The sequence below is a fragment of the Pristiophorus japonicus genome, chromosome 7, assembly GCF_044704955.1.
Source record: "Pristiophorus japonicus isolate sPriJap1 chromosome 7, sPriJap1.hap1, whole genome shotgun sequence".
In the NCBI taxonomy this organism is placed as follows: Eukaryota; Metazoa; Chordata; class Chondrichthyes; family Pristiophoridae; genus Pristiophorus; species Pristiophorus japonicus.
Genome location: NC_091983.1, coordinates 26,898,080 through 26,914,792, shown reverse-complemented (window position 1 = coordinate 26,914,792; position 16,713 = coordinate 26,898,080). Strand labels below are relative to the sequence as shown.

The following is a 16,713-nucleotide window of genomic DNA, read 5'->3' as shown; positions in this document are numbered from 1 at the left end:
CATGTACTGGGAGATTGAAATACCGAAGAGATGTTTGTCAAATGTCAGAGAGAGAGAGAGAAAAAGACATGCATTGATTGAACTCCTTTCACGACCACCGGATGTCCCAAAGTGCTTTACGGCCATTGAATTGCCTGTGCTTTTGAAGCTTATTGTCACTGTTGCATTGTGGGAAGCGCAGCAGCCAAGTTGTACACAGCTGGATCCCACAAACAGCAATCTGATATTGACCAGTAAATTTGTTTGTGATGTTGATTGAAGGATAAATATTGGCCAAACACCGGGGAGAACACCCCAACTCCTCTTCGAAATAGTAGCCATGGGATCTTTTACATCCACCTGAGCGGGCAGACAGGGCCTTGGTTTTACGTCTCATCCGGAATACGGCACCTCCGACAGTGCAGTCCATTTCTCAGTACTGCACTGGGAGTGTCGGCCTGGATTTTATGCTCTAGTCTCTGGGGTGGGTCTTGAACCCACAAACCTACTGAGTCAGAGGCGAGAGTGCTGCCCACGAAGAACCAGAATGCAATTTTTTCGATTGTAAGGTCCTGGACATTTTGTCTCTACACCTTAAGTAACTGAAGAGTGGCCCCTCTGCCAATCGCTCCATGTGTCGTCTTCCCCTTCCCTGCTGCTCCCCCCTCCCCCAACAAGGGTGTGTGTTTTTAACCATTAAACATTTGAAACTTAATCTGTTACTGTTATTTCTCCATGCAGTTGTTCTTTAACCTGGATTACCGGCAGTAGGAAGGTTCGGGTTTCACTGGTTCTTCATTGGCTCCCAGTCCTCCAGTGCCTCCAATTTAATAATAGGTTTAAATCTTCATGGCTTTGCCCCACCCAATCTTTAGCCCCCCCCCCCCCCCCCCCCGGAATTCTCTGTTCCTCCACCTCTGGACTCTTGTCCTTCCCTTTGTTTCAGAATTGGCGGACGTGCCTTCAGCCATCTCTTTAAACCACTCTGCCTTTCCATGTCCTTCCTTAAAACCCACCTCTTGTCTCCTAATATCTCCCCCTTTGGCTGGGTGTCCATTTTAGTTTGAGTGCACTTCCATGAAGTGCCTTGGAATGTTTTGTCTGAAGCCTTGTACGGTGATCTTATAATTGAATATTTGAAGCGTAAATACAATTAGTCTTCTGATGATTAACAATCATGTACTACTTATCTAATGAATATTCTTTCTATGATGCTCTTATTTTCAGGCTGTCCATTCCGCCACAGCGATCCTGAGTTACTGAAGCAAAAGCTGCAGTCCTATAAAATTCCTCTTGCAGGAATAAATCAGGTGAGTGATTCCACTGCACGACCAACAACCTGTGGTTTTTGTACAGCCCTGCTCCTTTTTGTTCTTTTCTGATCAATCCTGCAGCTGCAGTGCACACTGCTGTGCAGTGTTGAAAGCGAACCTCGCAGCCAAACTTCAATCTCTATTCTACTTTGTGTCTCGTCACTCCACACACAATTCTCGAATTATACTGCCATAATGTGCAAATGTTGAATCTACTTTTAGCCCACCATTCCCCAGACACCAAGGTATCTGGGGGATATGATTGGAGAAAGCGGGGTGTAGATTGTGATCTAAGTGCTTCCTTCCCCTTTCCGAGGGAGAGGATTCCAAGTTCGAGTCAAGCTGACCACTCTTCTTTTCATGGTGGTTGAGATGGGTGGGATTGTTCAGCAAGCTGTGAATTCGGTCAAGGTCCCTCCCTCTCAGATATACTGTTTGCAGCGTTGCCTTGAAGCGCTGTGTCCTTTGAGTATAGAAGATTAACGGGTGAGCGAATTGAGGCTTTTAAGATGATTAAAGGAATTGATAGTGTAGATAGAGAGAAACTATTTCCTCTGCTGGGGGAGTCCAGAACAACAGGGCATAACCTTAAAATTAGAGCTAGGCTGTTCAGGGGTGATGTCAAGGGTAGTGGAAATCTGGAATCCTCTCCCCTAAAAAGCTATTGAGGCAAGGGGGCCAATTTAAAATGTCAAAATTGTGATTTTTGTTCGGTAAGGATATTACAAGTTAGTTGGAATTAAGATACAGATCAGCTATGGTCTAATTGGCGAAACTGGCTCGAGGGGCTGAATGGCCTACTCCTGTTCCTATGTTCCTGCTACCATTATTGGAAAGGATTAACTTAAGCAAATTAAAAAAGCTAAATCCAGACCTGGAGCTCAAGGGTGCAATTTGATACTGCAGTGATTTTCTCATTGTGGCAAATTCTGTCACAATAATTACCTTGTGAAGAGGCACGGCTGATCTTTAGAGCACAGGCACTGAATCTTGCAGGAGAAAGCCTGAAAGTGCTGTGACTGGACAGCTGTTTCTTATACATCCTGTTGCTTTGGTGACCCTGAAAAGCAATAATAAGGGCTCAATCCTTACAAAATAATTAGCAGCAAACCAACAAATTCCCAAGTGTGTGGGGGAGAATAGAGGGAATAAATGCATTTCATCAGAAATTCCCCGAGGATTTTTTTTTCCCTCCACTCGGAAGCATAAATTGAGTTGTGCTAGCGTTATCTTGGAAGAAAAGACGAGGAGTTTTTCTTCAGTGTATTTTCATTACAGCTGCCTCGCCAGTTGGAGTTTGTTTTCATCGCTGATTACCATCTCTGACATTTGTCAACGTATTCCTTCTCTCTTTGGTCAATTCATCACACAATGCCAATGTCGAGCGATCCAGTCTTAATGTAGAGATGCAACCCTGATTACTCCGTGTTGTAGCACTGTAGAAAATATTGATGTCTTCAAACAAATTGGACCTTTTTCAAGTTATGCTGATCGAGGAGGCTCGTGTCAAGCATAGACCAGTTGGGCAGAATGGCCTGTTTCTCTGCTGTAAAATTCTCTTTAGTGTTTCTGGTGCTGGAAATTGTGACTATGGTGAGGTATTCTTTTTATTCCCCTTCCTCCTCGCACATCTGCACGTGGGTGCTATGTATCCCTATCATTCTCCCTCGAGTTGGATAGGTAAGCTAGTCTTTATCCCTGGGATCTTGCGAATGTTGTCCTTCAGCAGGAGGACAGGGACCATGAATTCAATAGAATTCAGCTGTTTTTGTTTATCCCCCTCAATTCTCCCCTCCCTCGAGTGGAATGCGTCATTGCTCAGGAATGGGGCCAGCTAAGAACTTGCTGCTCACCCAACCCAGCTAAGCAAGTTTGAGTAACAGGAAACTGTAAAGAGCCCAAATTTCCTGGTTGGAAGTCAACATTTTGATTGTTGAGCTACTGGGCTTTCGTCAACAGTAACAGATTGGTAAATACTTTACCGTGACTTGGCTCAATCCGCAGTGTCCTCTTGGCTCACTTGATATCATGGCCATATTTGAGTCTGAAGTTTCTGGGTTCAAGCCCCACTTCAGACCTTGAGTGCATAGTACTGAGGGAGTGCTGCATTATCAGGAATGCTGTAATTTGGTCGAGACCTTAAACCAAATCTGTGTGATCAGTTGGATGCTCTTTTTAAAAAAAAAAAAATATCTCATGGCACTACTCAATGAAGACTGAGTTCTCCTGGTGCCCTGACCAACATACCCCACTCCCATCCACCCCCTCAACTAAAAGCACCAATCAACAGGTTGACTTCATTTGTTCGTTTACAGTTAGTGGGACTTTGCTGTGTGCGAGTTGGCGGTCACATTTGCCTGCATAACTGTACTTCATAAGTAACTGTTTGTTGTCAAGTGCTTTGGGGCCTCCTGAAGTGGTGATAAGGTATTGTATAAATGCAGATTTTTTTCTTTAATGAGGCTTAATAGCAAAAAGTATGCAGATTGTCTTTTATAAATTTGAGCTGTGGGCAAAAAAGAACTATACGCACTATGTTCGCTGATTTAATTGATCTGATTGCCTTCAATTGATACCACGGGTAAAATGTGTGTTTGTGTTTGCTCTTCAATTGGAGCATTAAATGTAAAAGAACTTTTAATGAAAGGAGCAGTTTCTTGCTAACGAGTAAAAGAAAAATAGTGCTTTTATGCATGAAGCAACATATCTTTATGGTACTGGTACAAGTGTTAGCTGCTGTAGTTTTTGAGGGGCTGTAACTTTGTTGAGTGAGTGACTCCGAGGTGGTATTTGAGGAAAGTTTGTAGAATCTATCTGAAAGCCTTGAACAGGCCAAGCTGCTTCCTTGGTGACTATGGAAACATTACACAAACTAGGGTTCTATTCCCTGAAATTCAGAAGATTGAGAGAGTTGGTTGAAGTTTTCAAGACATTAATGGGAACTGATAGGGTAGTTAGGGAGGGGACATAGCTTAAGATTAGAACCAGGCCATTCCGGAGTGAAGTTGGGAAACACTTCTACAAAGGCTGGTAGAAGTTTGGAACTCTCTTCTGCAAATGTCAATTGATGCTCGATCAATTGTTCATTTTAAATTTGAGATTGATAGATATTTGTTAACCAAAGATACTGAGGGATATTGGGTAACGGCGGGTATATGGAGTTAGGTCGCAGATCAGCAATGATCTCATTGAATGACGGAACAGGCTCTGTGTAGTTCTGCCAAAATAGGCATCAGTCTCATCCCAATTCCAACTAGTCTGTTTTTTGCTTACCATGTGCATCATTTTGTTTCATTAGTATGAAGGTGAAGCAGGGTTGGTGATGGGATGAGTTTCTGGCTCTGTTCTCTGCTGCATGTGACAAGGGATCGATAGGACTAGATTTCAAATAAAATAAGAAACGTGTTCCCTGAAAGCAATAGAAAATATGACTTGGCTGCCCTCACAAAGCCCAATTGGTTAATTACACTGGTCAATGGGGAATTGAGACAAACAGACCAGGAAGAACTCGAGCTTACTTCCTGGCCTTTGCTGTGTTCGCTGGCCTCAGCCAGCACAATGGTGCAAGTGGCAGCAATATCCTAGGCTACAGAAGTGCATGGTACGAAGACAGAGTTGGCCTCACCTGTAATGCTCCGAGAGTCGAATAGCCTGCTGCCGCTTACTGTCGCATGTGAATTAGTATCCATTTCGCTTCCCAAATGGCAAGAATACTGAAAATTGGTCTCTGAGAACATAATAGGAGCAGGAGTAGGCCATTCAGCTCTTCGAGCCTGCTCTGCCATTCAATAAGATCATGGCTGATCTTCTACCTCAACTCCACTTTCCCACTCTATCTCCACATCCCTTGATTCCCTTAGCGTCCAAAAATCTATCGATCTCTGTCTTGAATATACTCAATGACAGCATCCACAGCCCTCTAGGGTAGAGAATTCCAAAGATTCACAGCCCTCTGAGTGAAGAAGTTTCTTCTCACCTCAGTCCGAAATGGCCAACCCCTTATTCGGAGACTGTGACCCCTGGTTCTAGACTCCCCAGCCAGGGAAAACATCTCCCCAGCATCTACCCTGTCAAGCCCTCTAAGAATTTTATGTTTCAATGAGATCACCTCTCATTCATCTAATCTGTAGAGAATACAGGCCTAGTCTACTCAACTCATTGGACAATCCCCTCATCGCAGGAATCGGTCTAATGAACCTTCGTTGCACTCCCTCTATGGCAAGTATATCCTTCCTTGGGTAAGACGACCAAAACTGTACACAGTACTCCAGGTGCGGTCTCACCAAGGCCCAATATAATTCCAGTGCGTCTTCAATAGACCAATTCATTTGTAATGAAGGCTAACATGCCATTTGATTTCCTAATTGCTTGCTGTACCTGCATGTTAACTTTCTGTGATTCATGTACAAGGACACCCAGGTCCCTCTGAAAACCAACATTTCCCAGTCTCTCCTCTTTTTAAAAAAAAATTCTGCTTTTCTATTTTTCCTACCAAAGTGGGTAACTTCTCATTTCTCTACCTGCCACTTTCATGCCCACACACTTAACCTGTTTCTATCCCTCACAGCTTACTTTCCCACCTAGCTTTGTGTCATCAGCCAACTTGGATACATTGTACTCGGTCCCCTCATTGATATGTCATTGGTATAGATTGTAAATAGCTGAGGCCCAAGCACTGATCCTTGCAGTGCCCCAGTGCCAACAAATGCTCATCGACCTGAAACGTTAACTCTGTTTCTCTCTCCACAGATGCTGCATGACCCGCCGAGTATTTCCAACATTTTCTGTTTTATTTCAGATTTCCAGCATCCCCACAGTATTTTGCATTTGTATCCGTAATCGCTGTGTTAGTCACAAAATATTGGCCCAGAATTTGCTGGAGTGGGGCATCTTATGGCATGCCTCGTTCGTTAAACTTTTTCCAGCTCCCTTTAACTAAAAAAAAAAATTGCACCATAACTTGCTGGAAGTGCAAGCTGATAATGGCGGAGAGGGGGCAACAGGGGCATCTGGGACCTTCGTGAATGACAGGACAAACAGTCTATCTCCTTAACCAATGAGATTTAAGGTTTGAGAAAGAAACAGGAACAACTGAGAATGAAATAGGGTGAATTAGAGTCAAATCAGACACAGAACGAGAAATGCAGACAGGATTAAGACTGGATTGAGACAAAGGAAAAGTAAGAGAAATTCTCCAATGGCAATTTTTTTCTTTTTATTAATTTATTAGGAAGGCGACTCCATAGTTTCAATTCTTGCCTTTCTGGGCTGGAGAGGTTGAGTAGCAATGCAGGAACATAAATCCCCTCATTAAAAAGCAAATGTTTTGCTTTCATCATCTGCTCATTCTCTCCGGCTATTTCTCTTGGCTTTTAAATTCACATATACATTTTAAGTTATTTACCTGATGGTTTGCATATCGAATCTCGTTCTTATGCTGTTAACTACTGACCCTAATTTTCTGCGGTGAGTTTAATGGGCAATTAATGTGCATGTGCAGCAACTTCATGAGCCTCGCAGGGAGGTTAATGGTGCACTGCTGTTCTTACAAGGCCAACGGCGGAGCGGCATAAATCGTCCAGAAACTTGTGGCGATTCACCATTCAAGGGGTAGTTCTTTCTCGCCACAAGTTGCTGGACGATTTACACACTATTAACAGAGAGTGCCATTAAATTCACCGTTATTTTGACAGCAACATCTAGGCCATTTTGTTATATGAAAGATAAATTTCCACATTCTGGAAAGTAAGTGCGATGCTTTTTACTTGTCTTAATTTCATCAATCCTCCTGCTTTTGTCTTTGGTTTCCATCGTCTCACCCTGACCAACCCACAATGTAATAGACAAGTCCCACACAGATAATTATTAAGCTCCTGATGTTTAAAATGATATGAAGATCAAGCTTTGTAATTGTCTCTCTGCAAGAGTCTGTGTGTAAAAAATAATCTATACAGTATGAATTAATAACTGCGCGCACCAATACCAGTGTATACGAGACTTGTAAACTGCATTGATAGAAGTGCTGGTGGCTCTTTTTCTGAAAATTCACATTGAAGATGGCAGTTATTATTATTGGGTTACATTTTTGACAGAATAATTATCATTTAAGTCAGGTGTTCTCTGCCAGCAGCATCAAATTCGATTCCCAGTGATGGGAATGCTGACAATGCTACAGAATAAGCTGAGCTGTTCAGACAGCTCCCAACCAATCTGGAAGCGGCAAACCTCTCCAGGTCCAGTGGGGGTTTGTATAATAACCCTATCCCATTGAAATCTGTAATTGTCAGTCATTTTTCTTCTCACCAGTTTTATTCTCTCTACCAATTTTCTCCCTCCCCTCCTGTTGAAAAGATATTGGGCTAAATTTTGCGATAAGAACAACAGTGAGGCTAACCGAGCTCACCATTATATCGTGGTAAATCGAATAGCAACTTCTGGATTCTGGACATGTGCAGTTAAGCACCGAAATTCGGAAGTTGCTGTCTGAGATACCCTGCTGGTGCAGCCCTCGCCGATGCACTTAGCACTGAACTGAATGCACTGGCATGATCTTGGGGTGCTTGCCCACTCTTCTCTTCTTAGACCGTCCCTCATATCGAGGATGACTTGCTTCCACACCAAAAAGGGATGAGTTCACAGGGGTGTTTCAATGAAGGACCTAATATTCCAGGTCCCGAACTGCATATTGAAGGGTGGAAGATGCCTGTGTGTGGATTTTTTTAACACCAGCCACCACACGGGCTTGACAGAGCTAGGCCATGGTCCAGTGGCAAGGATTAACCAAGACGACTGGAGACCAGCTCTGCCCACTAGTTCCGCACTAAAGACGGCAAGAAAAGTTAGGGCTGGTGCATTCAGGAGTAAGTGAGTTTTTAACGGTGTGATAAGTGATAATTCCTGCCAGATAACCCCTCTAGCCCTGAACAATTAATTTTACAAGTGTGTAGTCTCATTCCTTCAGAAGATGTTTAGTGTTGGAGATTTTTTTTAATTTAAATTTTTTATATGTATCTCTCTCCCATAAACCTACCTTCCCAATCTTTATTTCGCTTTCTGTACATGATTTCAATCCAATTTATGTTTCATGTGTGCGCTGCGCTGGACCAGACACCCGATGATGGCATGTCTCCTTCAAAAGCCTGCCAAAACTTTGTAGGCACCTGTCAGCGCCGTTTATTCACCGCTGACCACAAAATCTGGGTCAATGACTGTTGGCTTGGTTACAGTGCCACAATGGTACTTTGCTACATAAGGTGAAACAGTTTGAAGTGTCAAGAAGATCAATGACCAGAGGATACAGATTTAAGGTAATGGGCAAAAGAACCAGAGGCGACATGAGGAAAACACATTTTTGCAGCGAGTTGTGACCTGGAATGCACTGCCTGAAAGAGCGATGGAAGCAGATTCAGTAATAGCATTCAAAAGGGAATAGGATATATACTTTAAAGGGGGGGAAATTGTCGGGCTGTGAGGAAAGAGCAGGGGACTGGGTGAATTGGAGAGCTCTTTCAAAAAGCTGGCACAGGCACAATGGGCCGGATGGTCACCTTCTGTGCATTATCATTCTATTGCACAACCAATGAGTGACCAGTGGGCGGGCTTCTCCCAGTGTTGCTCAGAACTAGGCACAAAGAGTTGGTCAATAATAAAGACTTTCATGCCCTCAGGATGTCCCAAAGTGTTTTACAGCCAATGAAGAACCTTATTTCACATAGAACCCTTCCAGCCAACGGATAGAGAATTTCACCGATTGGACTGGGTTGGATTGGAACCCAAGTCTCGGAAGTGAAAGAATAATGTGCGAACATATATCATAGTCACTGTAGTAATGTTGGAAATGCAGCAGCCAATTTGCACATAGCAAGCTCCCATGAACAGCAATGTGATTATCTGTTTTTTGTAATGTTGGTAGAGGGAATAAATATTGGCCCAGGACACTGGGAAGAACTCCCCTGCTCTTCTTTGAAATAGTCACCATTGGATCTTTTAAGTCCACCTGAGAGGGCAGGTAGGGTCTCAGTTTAATGTCTCATCCAAAAGACGGCACCTCTGACAGTCCAGTGCTCCTTCAGTACTGCACGAGACTCCCAAAGCAAGTGCTCCACTCGGAGCTCCTTCACGGCAAACAAGCCAAAGGTGGGCAGCGGAAATGTTACAAGACACCCTCAAAGCCTCCCTGATAAAGTGCAACATCCCCACCGACACCTCGGAGTCCCTGGCCAAAGACCGCCCTAAGTGGAGGAAGTGCATCCGGGAAGGCGCTGAGCACCTCGAGTCTCATCGTCGAGAGCATGTAGAAATCAAGCGCAGGCAGCGGAAGGAGCATGCGGTAAACCAGTCCCACCCACACTTTTCCTCAACGACTATCTGTCCCACCTGTGACCGGGTCTGTGGCTCTCTTATTGGACTGTTCAGCCACCTAAGAACTCATGTTCAGAGTGGAAGCAAATCTTCCTCGATTCCGAGGGACTGCCTATGATGATGTCTGGGAGTGTCACCCTAGATTTTGTACTGAAGTCTCTGGAGTGAGGCTTGAACCCTCAACTTTCTGGATCAGAGGCGTGAGTGCTACCCACTGAGCCACAGCTGACAATGGAGAATTGCCCATCCCTTCCCCCACCATTCTGAATGCACATGACCTCCACTTGGCCCCCTCCTCACAGCGATGTGACGATCAGGAACCTGCCACTATAAGCGATTTCAGGCGTGAGCCATGTTCCCCATTCCATGGCACAGTGCTTTGTTGCACATTGCTAAACACCTTTTTGGCAGTGCTGATCATGTAGTTACAAGATCTTTTTGTTGGATGAAAAAACAAATCGACTTTTTTTATACTTATTTGAGACTTACAGCAGATGGGTTGCACTCTGAGTGCGCTGCCATTCAGTCCTGTTTTGAGTTAACACCCATCTTGTAGACCTTAACATGTTAGAACAATGCAAATTCCCTTGTTCCTCCTCAAGTAAGGATCACTTCAATTTCCTTGTGCTTACAACACAACCCTGCAGCATAAAATGAACGAGGCTTGAAATGACTGTTGACATTTATGCCTTCCTGCGTTTGTAGTCCAGAGGTGTTGACAGGAATGCCGTGCTCGTGTTTTAATTTAGCAGCATGGTCTCGGATCAAGAAGTGTCTTCAGGGCATTAGCATAACGTGGAACAAGAAAGAGGTGTGAAATTTGTTTTATTTTACCTTCACTTTATTAAACACAAAACAATAGCGGATTTTATTCCCCTCGTGGGCGTACGATCTTGAGATGGATTTCATTTGGTTGCTACCTGGCATATGAAGGAGAGACCATACAGGTCAAACATTTAAAGATTTTGACAGGTTTGAGCATCTGTATTAGCTAATAGTCAGATTAAAATCTTTCCATTAATTTAAGGCAGCCGCGTTGAAGGAAATCACGATAACATTGATGTCAAAGGATGAAAATTGAATTGCTCACCGAGCTTTTTCGCAGCTGCAGTTTAGCCAAGTTTTAACAATGTCATTTGCTTTGATCTCCTGCTGAGTGACATTGGCAGAGACACCTGTCAATACCTATACACTGATACTCAATGACGGCGACCAGGAGTTAGAAATCTGAACAGTGCTTGCATCTGACAGCACAAGCATCGCGTGTGAAGGACATCAACAAATGTTCTGAATTTTCCAGGAGTGGGGTTATCTCCTCATTTCACGAATTTGGAGCGTGTTTGATCAGTGCAGAGTGGTGCAAATTCTGTTAAGCTGCATAATAAAGGCACAACTTTACAGATCCCAGCAGGTGTTGCAGAAAACTGATAAGGATGGCAGTTTACACAAAGGCAAATAGATTAAATTTAGCTTGAATTAGGAAACAGTGTGCCGAACAAAAGCGACAGTGACACGAGTAATAGCTGCTCAGACTGGGGCCATTCATCCCCTTGTTCTGCTTGGCTTTTGAGAGAGTGACGTTTTTAGAATCATAGGGGTAGTGGAAATACTGCACAATGCTCCATTTATCTGCCGTTTCCACTCGATTAAATGCTGTTCGTTGTAGTTGTGTTTCAGCTACAAGGTAGAATGTGTTAGAATGAACTTTTGCAGCACAATCAAACCAAAGTACGTTGTATATTTTTTTCTTGCAGGTTGTGATTGCAATATTTACAATGACACTGCGGATTTTTAAAATGTCTATTATTTCTATGCATTAATCCAGAAATTGGATAAGCCAAGTTTTCTCAAACTTTTTTTTTCTCCCCTTACAGATTCTGGATTTAGTCAAGGGGATGCATTACCAGCTGGCCTGTCAGAAATACTTTGAGCTAACCCACAATGTAAGGACATGTTTAATTTCCACTGCACAGTAATGAGAGTGGCTTTGTCAGCCTTGGGAAGTGACTATTACTGGTGCATGAAAGTTAGTCTCAGAAGAGTACTCGCATCCATCATTAGCTGTCTACGGTTTTATTACTGAGGTGCACTTGCTTGCATTTTATATTTCACAGCAACATTTTATAGTTTGCATACGTTTTTTTTGGAGGGGGGGGGGAGGAAGAAATTGGATTATTAAAATTACCTTAAAATCCAATGCATTAACTGGGCGAATATTTCCTTTCAAGGAGTTAAAACCACAATTATATACAGTAGGTATTGTCGGGCTGAGATAACATTTTATGTTGATAGATAATTAAATCGCACAAGTATTTTACTGGACCATTTATCAAAATGACAAACGTTTTCTCAGACACTCTATGGAGGATTATCTCCCACTTCATTCTTGAGCAGAACGTTAAAAACACAAACTTAATCATGCAGTATATTGTCCGGCGGCCGGGGGGGTAGGAATGTTACGATTGAGAAGTGACCATGAATCAAAACTTGTGGACAGTCAAGATGCTGGTTCAGTCATGGAGTTGATACTTTGCTGTGTAAGGATTCAAAGTGTAGTTCACCACTGTATAATCTGTCAGATGCATTGTGATTTTTTTTTTTGAACCACACAGAGGACCACTTCACTGTGAGGTGAAGCAGAGTACTAAGAACTGCTCAAAGAAATAAAACAACATCTTGCATTTATATAGCGCCTTTAACATAGTAAAATGTCCCACAGTAGCATTATCAAACAAAATTTGACAACGAGCCACATGAGAAATTAGGACAGGTGACTAAAAGCTTGGTTAAAGATGTAGGTTTTAAGGTGTACCTTAAAGGAGGAGAGAGCTATCAAATTCTCTCTTTTTTTTCTTTTCCAAAGCTACTGTTCACAACCACCAATTCAGTAAAATAATTTCTTCACTGTTTTCTTCCACAAATGTCCTTATTGGCTCAGTCAGCATATACAACTAAAAATGTTTATAATGTAATAAATAAATTGTGTAATTCCGGGAGTAAAAAAGATTACTGAACATACTCAGAAAATTAGTCCTTTACTGTAAGAAAGGCCTCCATGAAGCTATTCCCACGAAGCCTTGCCTTGCATCTCAGTCGGGTATCAGTACAAAGGCCGGAATTTTAATTGGGAGCATGGGGGGGCCCCCCCCGAGAATGGATTTCCCGTAGGCCCAGTGGCAGGGCCTTACTTGCATTTCAAAGCTCTGTCTTCCCAACCGAAGCAAGCCAGCCGGAGAGGCTGGCTGGCTGCAGGCAGATAGGCTGCCGAGAGGAGGGAGGGAGGGAGAGGGTTGGGGCCGGAACATCAGGAGAAGAGGACCGGCAGCATCGGGGCGGCCTGAGTTTCATCGGTGGGGGGGGGAAGGGAGGGACAGCATTGAGGCCGGCTTGGACATTATCGTTGTTGGAGGAGGGAGGGGCGGGGGGGGGGTAGGAAATCATGGGCCTTGGGGGGGGGGTCTCTGATCGTGAAGTGTGGGTGAGGGAGCGAGGCTAGATCCAGGAGGTAAATGTAAAGGCATTACCACCTAGATCCAGCAGTCCTTAAAGCTGGCGGGTTCCCCAACGCCTGAGAAACCCAACAGCCACTGTCCTGTCTCCTGGATGAGTTGGGGTCGGAACTCAGTTTTTTAACACTTTTAACCTCCACCCGACCCCAACTCATCCATTTTTGAGGGTTTAAATTCCGCCCCATTGTTTCACCTGGGCTTGAGACCTGGGAGATTTTCAGCTGCCGTGGAGACATTTTCTGTGCAGTAACGATGCCTCATGGAAGTTGTACATTCGACCCAATCCTAGTGGGACAACTGTACCCACGGGCAGAAATTTATAAAGGCTTTTGAGAAGCAGGCATTGTGCGGAGTGAAACAAAAGAAAAATGCCATTCTTAGCAGCATTGAATACAGTTTAGGCCATTAAATAAAAATTCTGAATTGGTATTGTTTGGGTATTTTTTTGTTTTGTTGAGAGCTGCGAGAGGAATGTTTAATGAGCCGCTTTTATGCTCAGACAGTGGATCAACTAGGCTTGGAGCATAGTGACCTGTTCAGGTGTTCATCACCGAAGACTCGACAGTAAAGACAGTTTCCCTGGGCAGTACTGAAAAGACGGTTCAGTAAGAATTACAGCTCCACTGTGCGGAAATAAGGAGGAGGAAAAATATGTTTTATAATCATATATAATAACTTGAAAAGGAGAACCGTTTTGGGAAGAATAAACAAATGGAGTCCTAGCATCTTAAACAAACATCGCAAACACACTGGCAGGTCGAGGGGTAATAATCAATACTTTACACAGTCACTCACGGTTGACAGTGTCAAAGGCGTTTGTGAGGTCAAAGAAGGGCATGTGCAAGGGTTGGTGCTCTTCCCTGCATTTCTCTTGTAGCTGTCACGCGGTGAAGATCATGTCCATTGTATCCCTTAGTGGACGGAATCCGCATTATGACTCTGGGAGGAGCTCTTCAGCCACGGAGAAGACAAGACGGTTGAGGAGGATTCTAGCGATGACTTTCCCAGTGGCTGACAGCAGGGAGATTCCTCTAGTTGCCGCAGTCGGACTTGTCCCCCTTTTTGAAGATGGTTGTGATTACGGCATCTCTCGGATCTCCCGACTTGCTCCCCTCCTTCCAGTTAAGATAGATGAGGTCATGCATTCATGCCAATAGTGCTTCTCCGCCATACTTTAGTGCTTTGGCAGGGATTCCATCTGCTCCTGATGCCTTGTTCTTTAGCTGACAGATGGCCTTTTCTACATCATGCAGGGCCGAGGTTTTGCTGATATGGTGGCGGGGCAGCATGCTGTGGGATGGAGTCGAGGACACTCGCATGGAAGGTAGAATCTCGATTAAGGATCGAAGTGCTCCTTCCAGCGTGCCTCGGTGTCCTTAATGTGTGTCTCCCCGTTCTTGGCCAGCAGTGGGGTGGGGCCTTGGGTGCTTGGCCCATAGGTGGACTTGACTGCGGTGAAGAATTCTCGCACATCATGGCTGTCGGCCAGCTGCTGGATCTCCTGTGCTTTCTCTACCCACCATCTATTCTTTAGGTCGCAGGTTTTTTGTTGGACCCCTGCCTTCAGCCGCCTGTAGAGCTGCTTTGCTGCTCCCGAATTGGGTTGCTGCTTCAAGTTCAGAAATGCTCTGCGCTTGCGGTTTATTAGCTCCTGGATCTCCTGGTTGTCCTCGTCAAACCAGTTTTGGTATTTCCTGGTTGAGTGACCGAGCGTCTCTTTGCAGGCGCTGGTTATGGTGGCCTTGAGGGCAGACGAGGTGCTGTGGGCACTCTGCTTCTCGGGGTCATCGAGGGTTGGCAGTGAGGCGCTGGCTGTATAGGGCTCTCTGAACTGGGTCTTTGAGGGCCCTGGTGTTGATTTTTCTGTGGCATTGCTTCTGTTGCTGTCGCCGTTTTGGGGCTACATAAATGTTGTTGACGGAACGGATTAGGCGGTGGGCCAGCACTCGCCGGCTTATGGTCTACACAGCAGTAGTGATACCCACCCTCCTATATGGCTGAGACGTGGACCATATACAGTAGATACCTCAAAGCGCTGGAGAAGTACCACCAGCGCTGACTCCGCAAAATCCTGCAAATCCACTGGGAAGATAGACGCACCAATATCAGTGTTCTCGATCAGGCCAACATCCCCAGCATCGAAGCACTGACCACACTTGTCCAGCTCCGTTGGGTGGGCCACATCATCCGCATGCCCGACATAATACTCCCAAAGCAAGCACTCTACTCAGAACTCCAACACGACAAGCAAGCCCCAGGTGGGCAGAGGAAACGTTACAAGGACACCCTCAAAGCCTCCTCGATAAAGTGCAACATCCCCACCGGCACCTGGGAATCCCTGGTCCAAGACTGCCCAAAGTGGAGGAAGAGCATCGGGAGGGCGCTGAGCGCCTTGAGTCTCATTGCCAAGAGCATGCAGAAACCAAACGCAGACAGCGGAAGGAGCGTGCGGAAAACCAAACTGCCCACCCACCCTTTCCTTCCACCACTGTCTGTCCCACCTGTGATAGAGACTGCAATTTCCATATTGGATTGTACAGTCACCTGAGAACTCACTTTTGGAGTGGAAGCAAGTCTGTCTTGATTTCGAGGGACTGCCTATGATGATGACAATGGCAAACCTTGAGAAGGGCAGAACAAAATTACTTTATAGTTTTATAGAGCGGTAGGTAAATAGTATTACAGATATTAGGTATTTGGCCTGTGCTTTTAAGTACTAGTATTTTTGTTGTAATCTTGCTTTGTGTCAGGCATGAATGCGTTACTTCAGTAAATTCATTACATTGTCGTGATGGCAGACCCCAGTCGACCCCAGTGAGGTACTAAGTCAGAATTTTTGAATGTTGATTGGAGAGAATTCTCCATGTTAAGAGAGTCGGGATAAATGGTTCATTCTCGGGTTGGCAATCAGTAACTAGTGGGATACCGCAGGGATCAGTGTTGGGACCCACCTATTTACAATTGATATTAACGACTTGGAAGAAGGGACTGTGTGTTACATAGCCAAGTTTTCTGACGATACCAAGATGGGAGGAAAAGCAATGTGAAAAGAGCAAGTTATTATTTAAATGGAGAAAGATTGCAAAGTGCTGCAGTAAAGCGAGACCTGGGGGTACTTGTGCATGAAACACACAGGTTAGTATGCAGGTGCAGCAAATGATCAGGAAGGCCAATGGAATCTTGGCCTTTATTGCTAAGGGGATGGAGTATAAAAGTAGGGAAGTCTTGCTGCAGTTATACAGGGTATTAGTGAGGCCTCACCTGGAATACTGCGTGCAGTTTTGGTTTCCATATTTACGAAAGGATATACTTGCCTTTGAGGCAGTTCAGAGAAGTTTCACTACGTTGATTCCGGAGATAAGGGGGTTGACTTATGAGAAAAGGTTGAGTAGGTTGGAACTCTACTCATTGGAATTCAGAAGAATGAGAGGTGATCTTATCGAAATGTATAAGATTATGAGGGCTTAACAAGGTAGATGCAGAGAGGATGTTTCCACTGATAGGGGAGACTAGAACTAGGGGGCATAATCTTTGAATAAGGAGCTAACCAT

The 16,713-nt window shown here is 44.4% G+C and overlaps 1 protein-coding gene across 1 annotated transcript in view; it reads left to right on the top strand.

The window, feature by feature from the left end:
- The window catches only part of prim2 (DNA primase subunit 2), a 266,094-nt gene that overhangs the window by 236,761 nt on the left and 12,620 nt on the right, over nt 1–16,713 (top strand). Inside the window, exons 11-12 of the mRNA XM_070884338.1 lie at nt 1,207–1,289; nt 11,528–11,596. Of these exons, the coding sequence (XP_070740439.1) occupies nt 1,207–1,289; nt 11,528–11,596 (152 nt within the window). The remainder of the gene's footprint in view (nt 1–1,206; nt 1,290–11,527; nt 11,597–16,713) is intronic.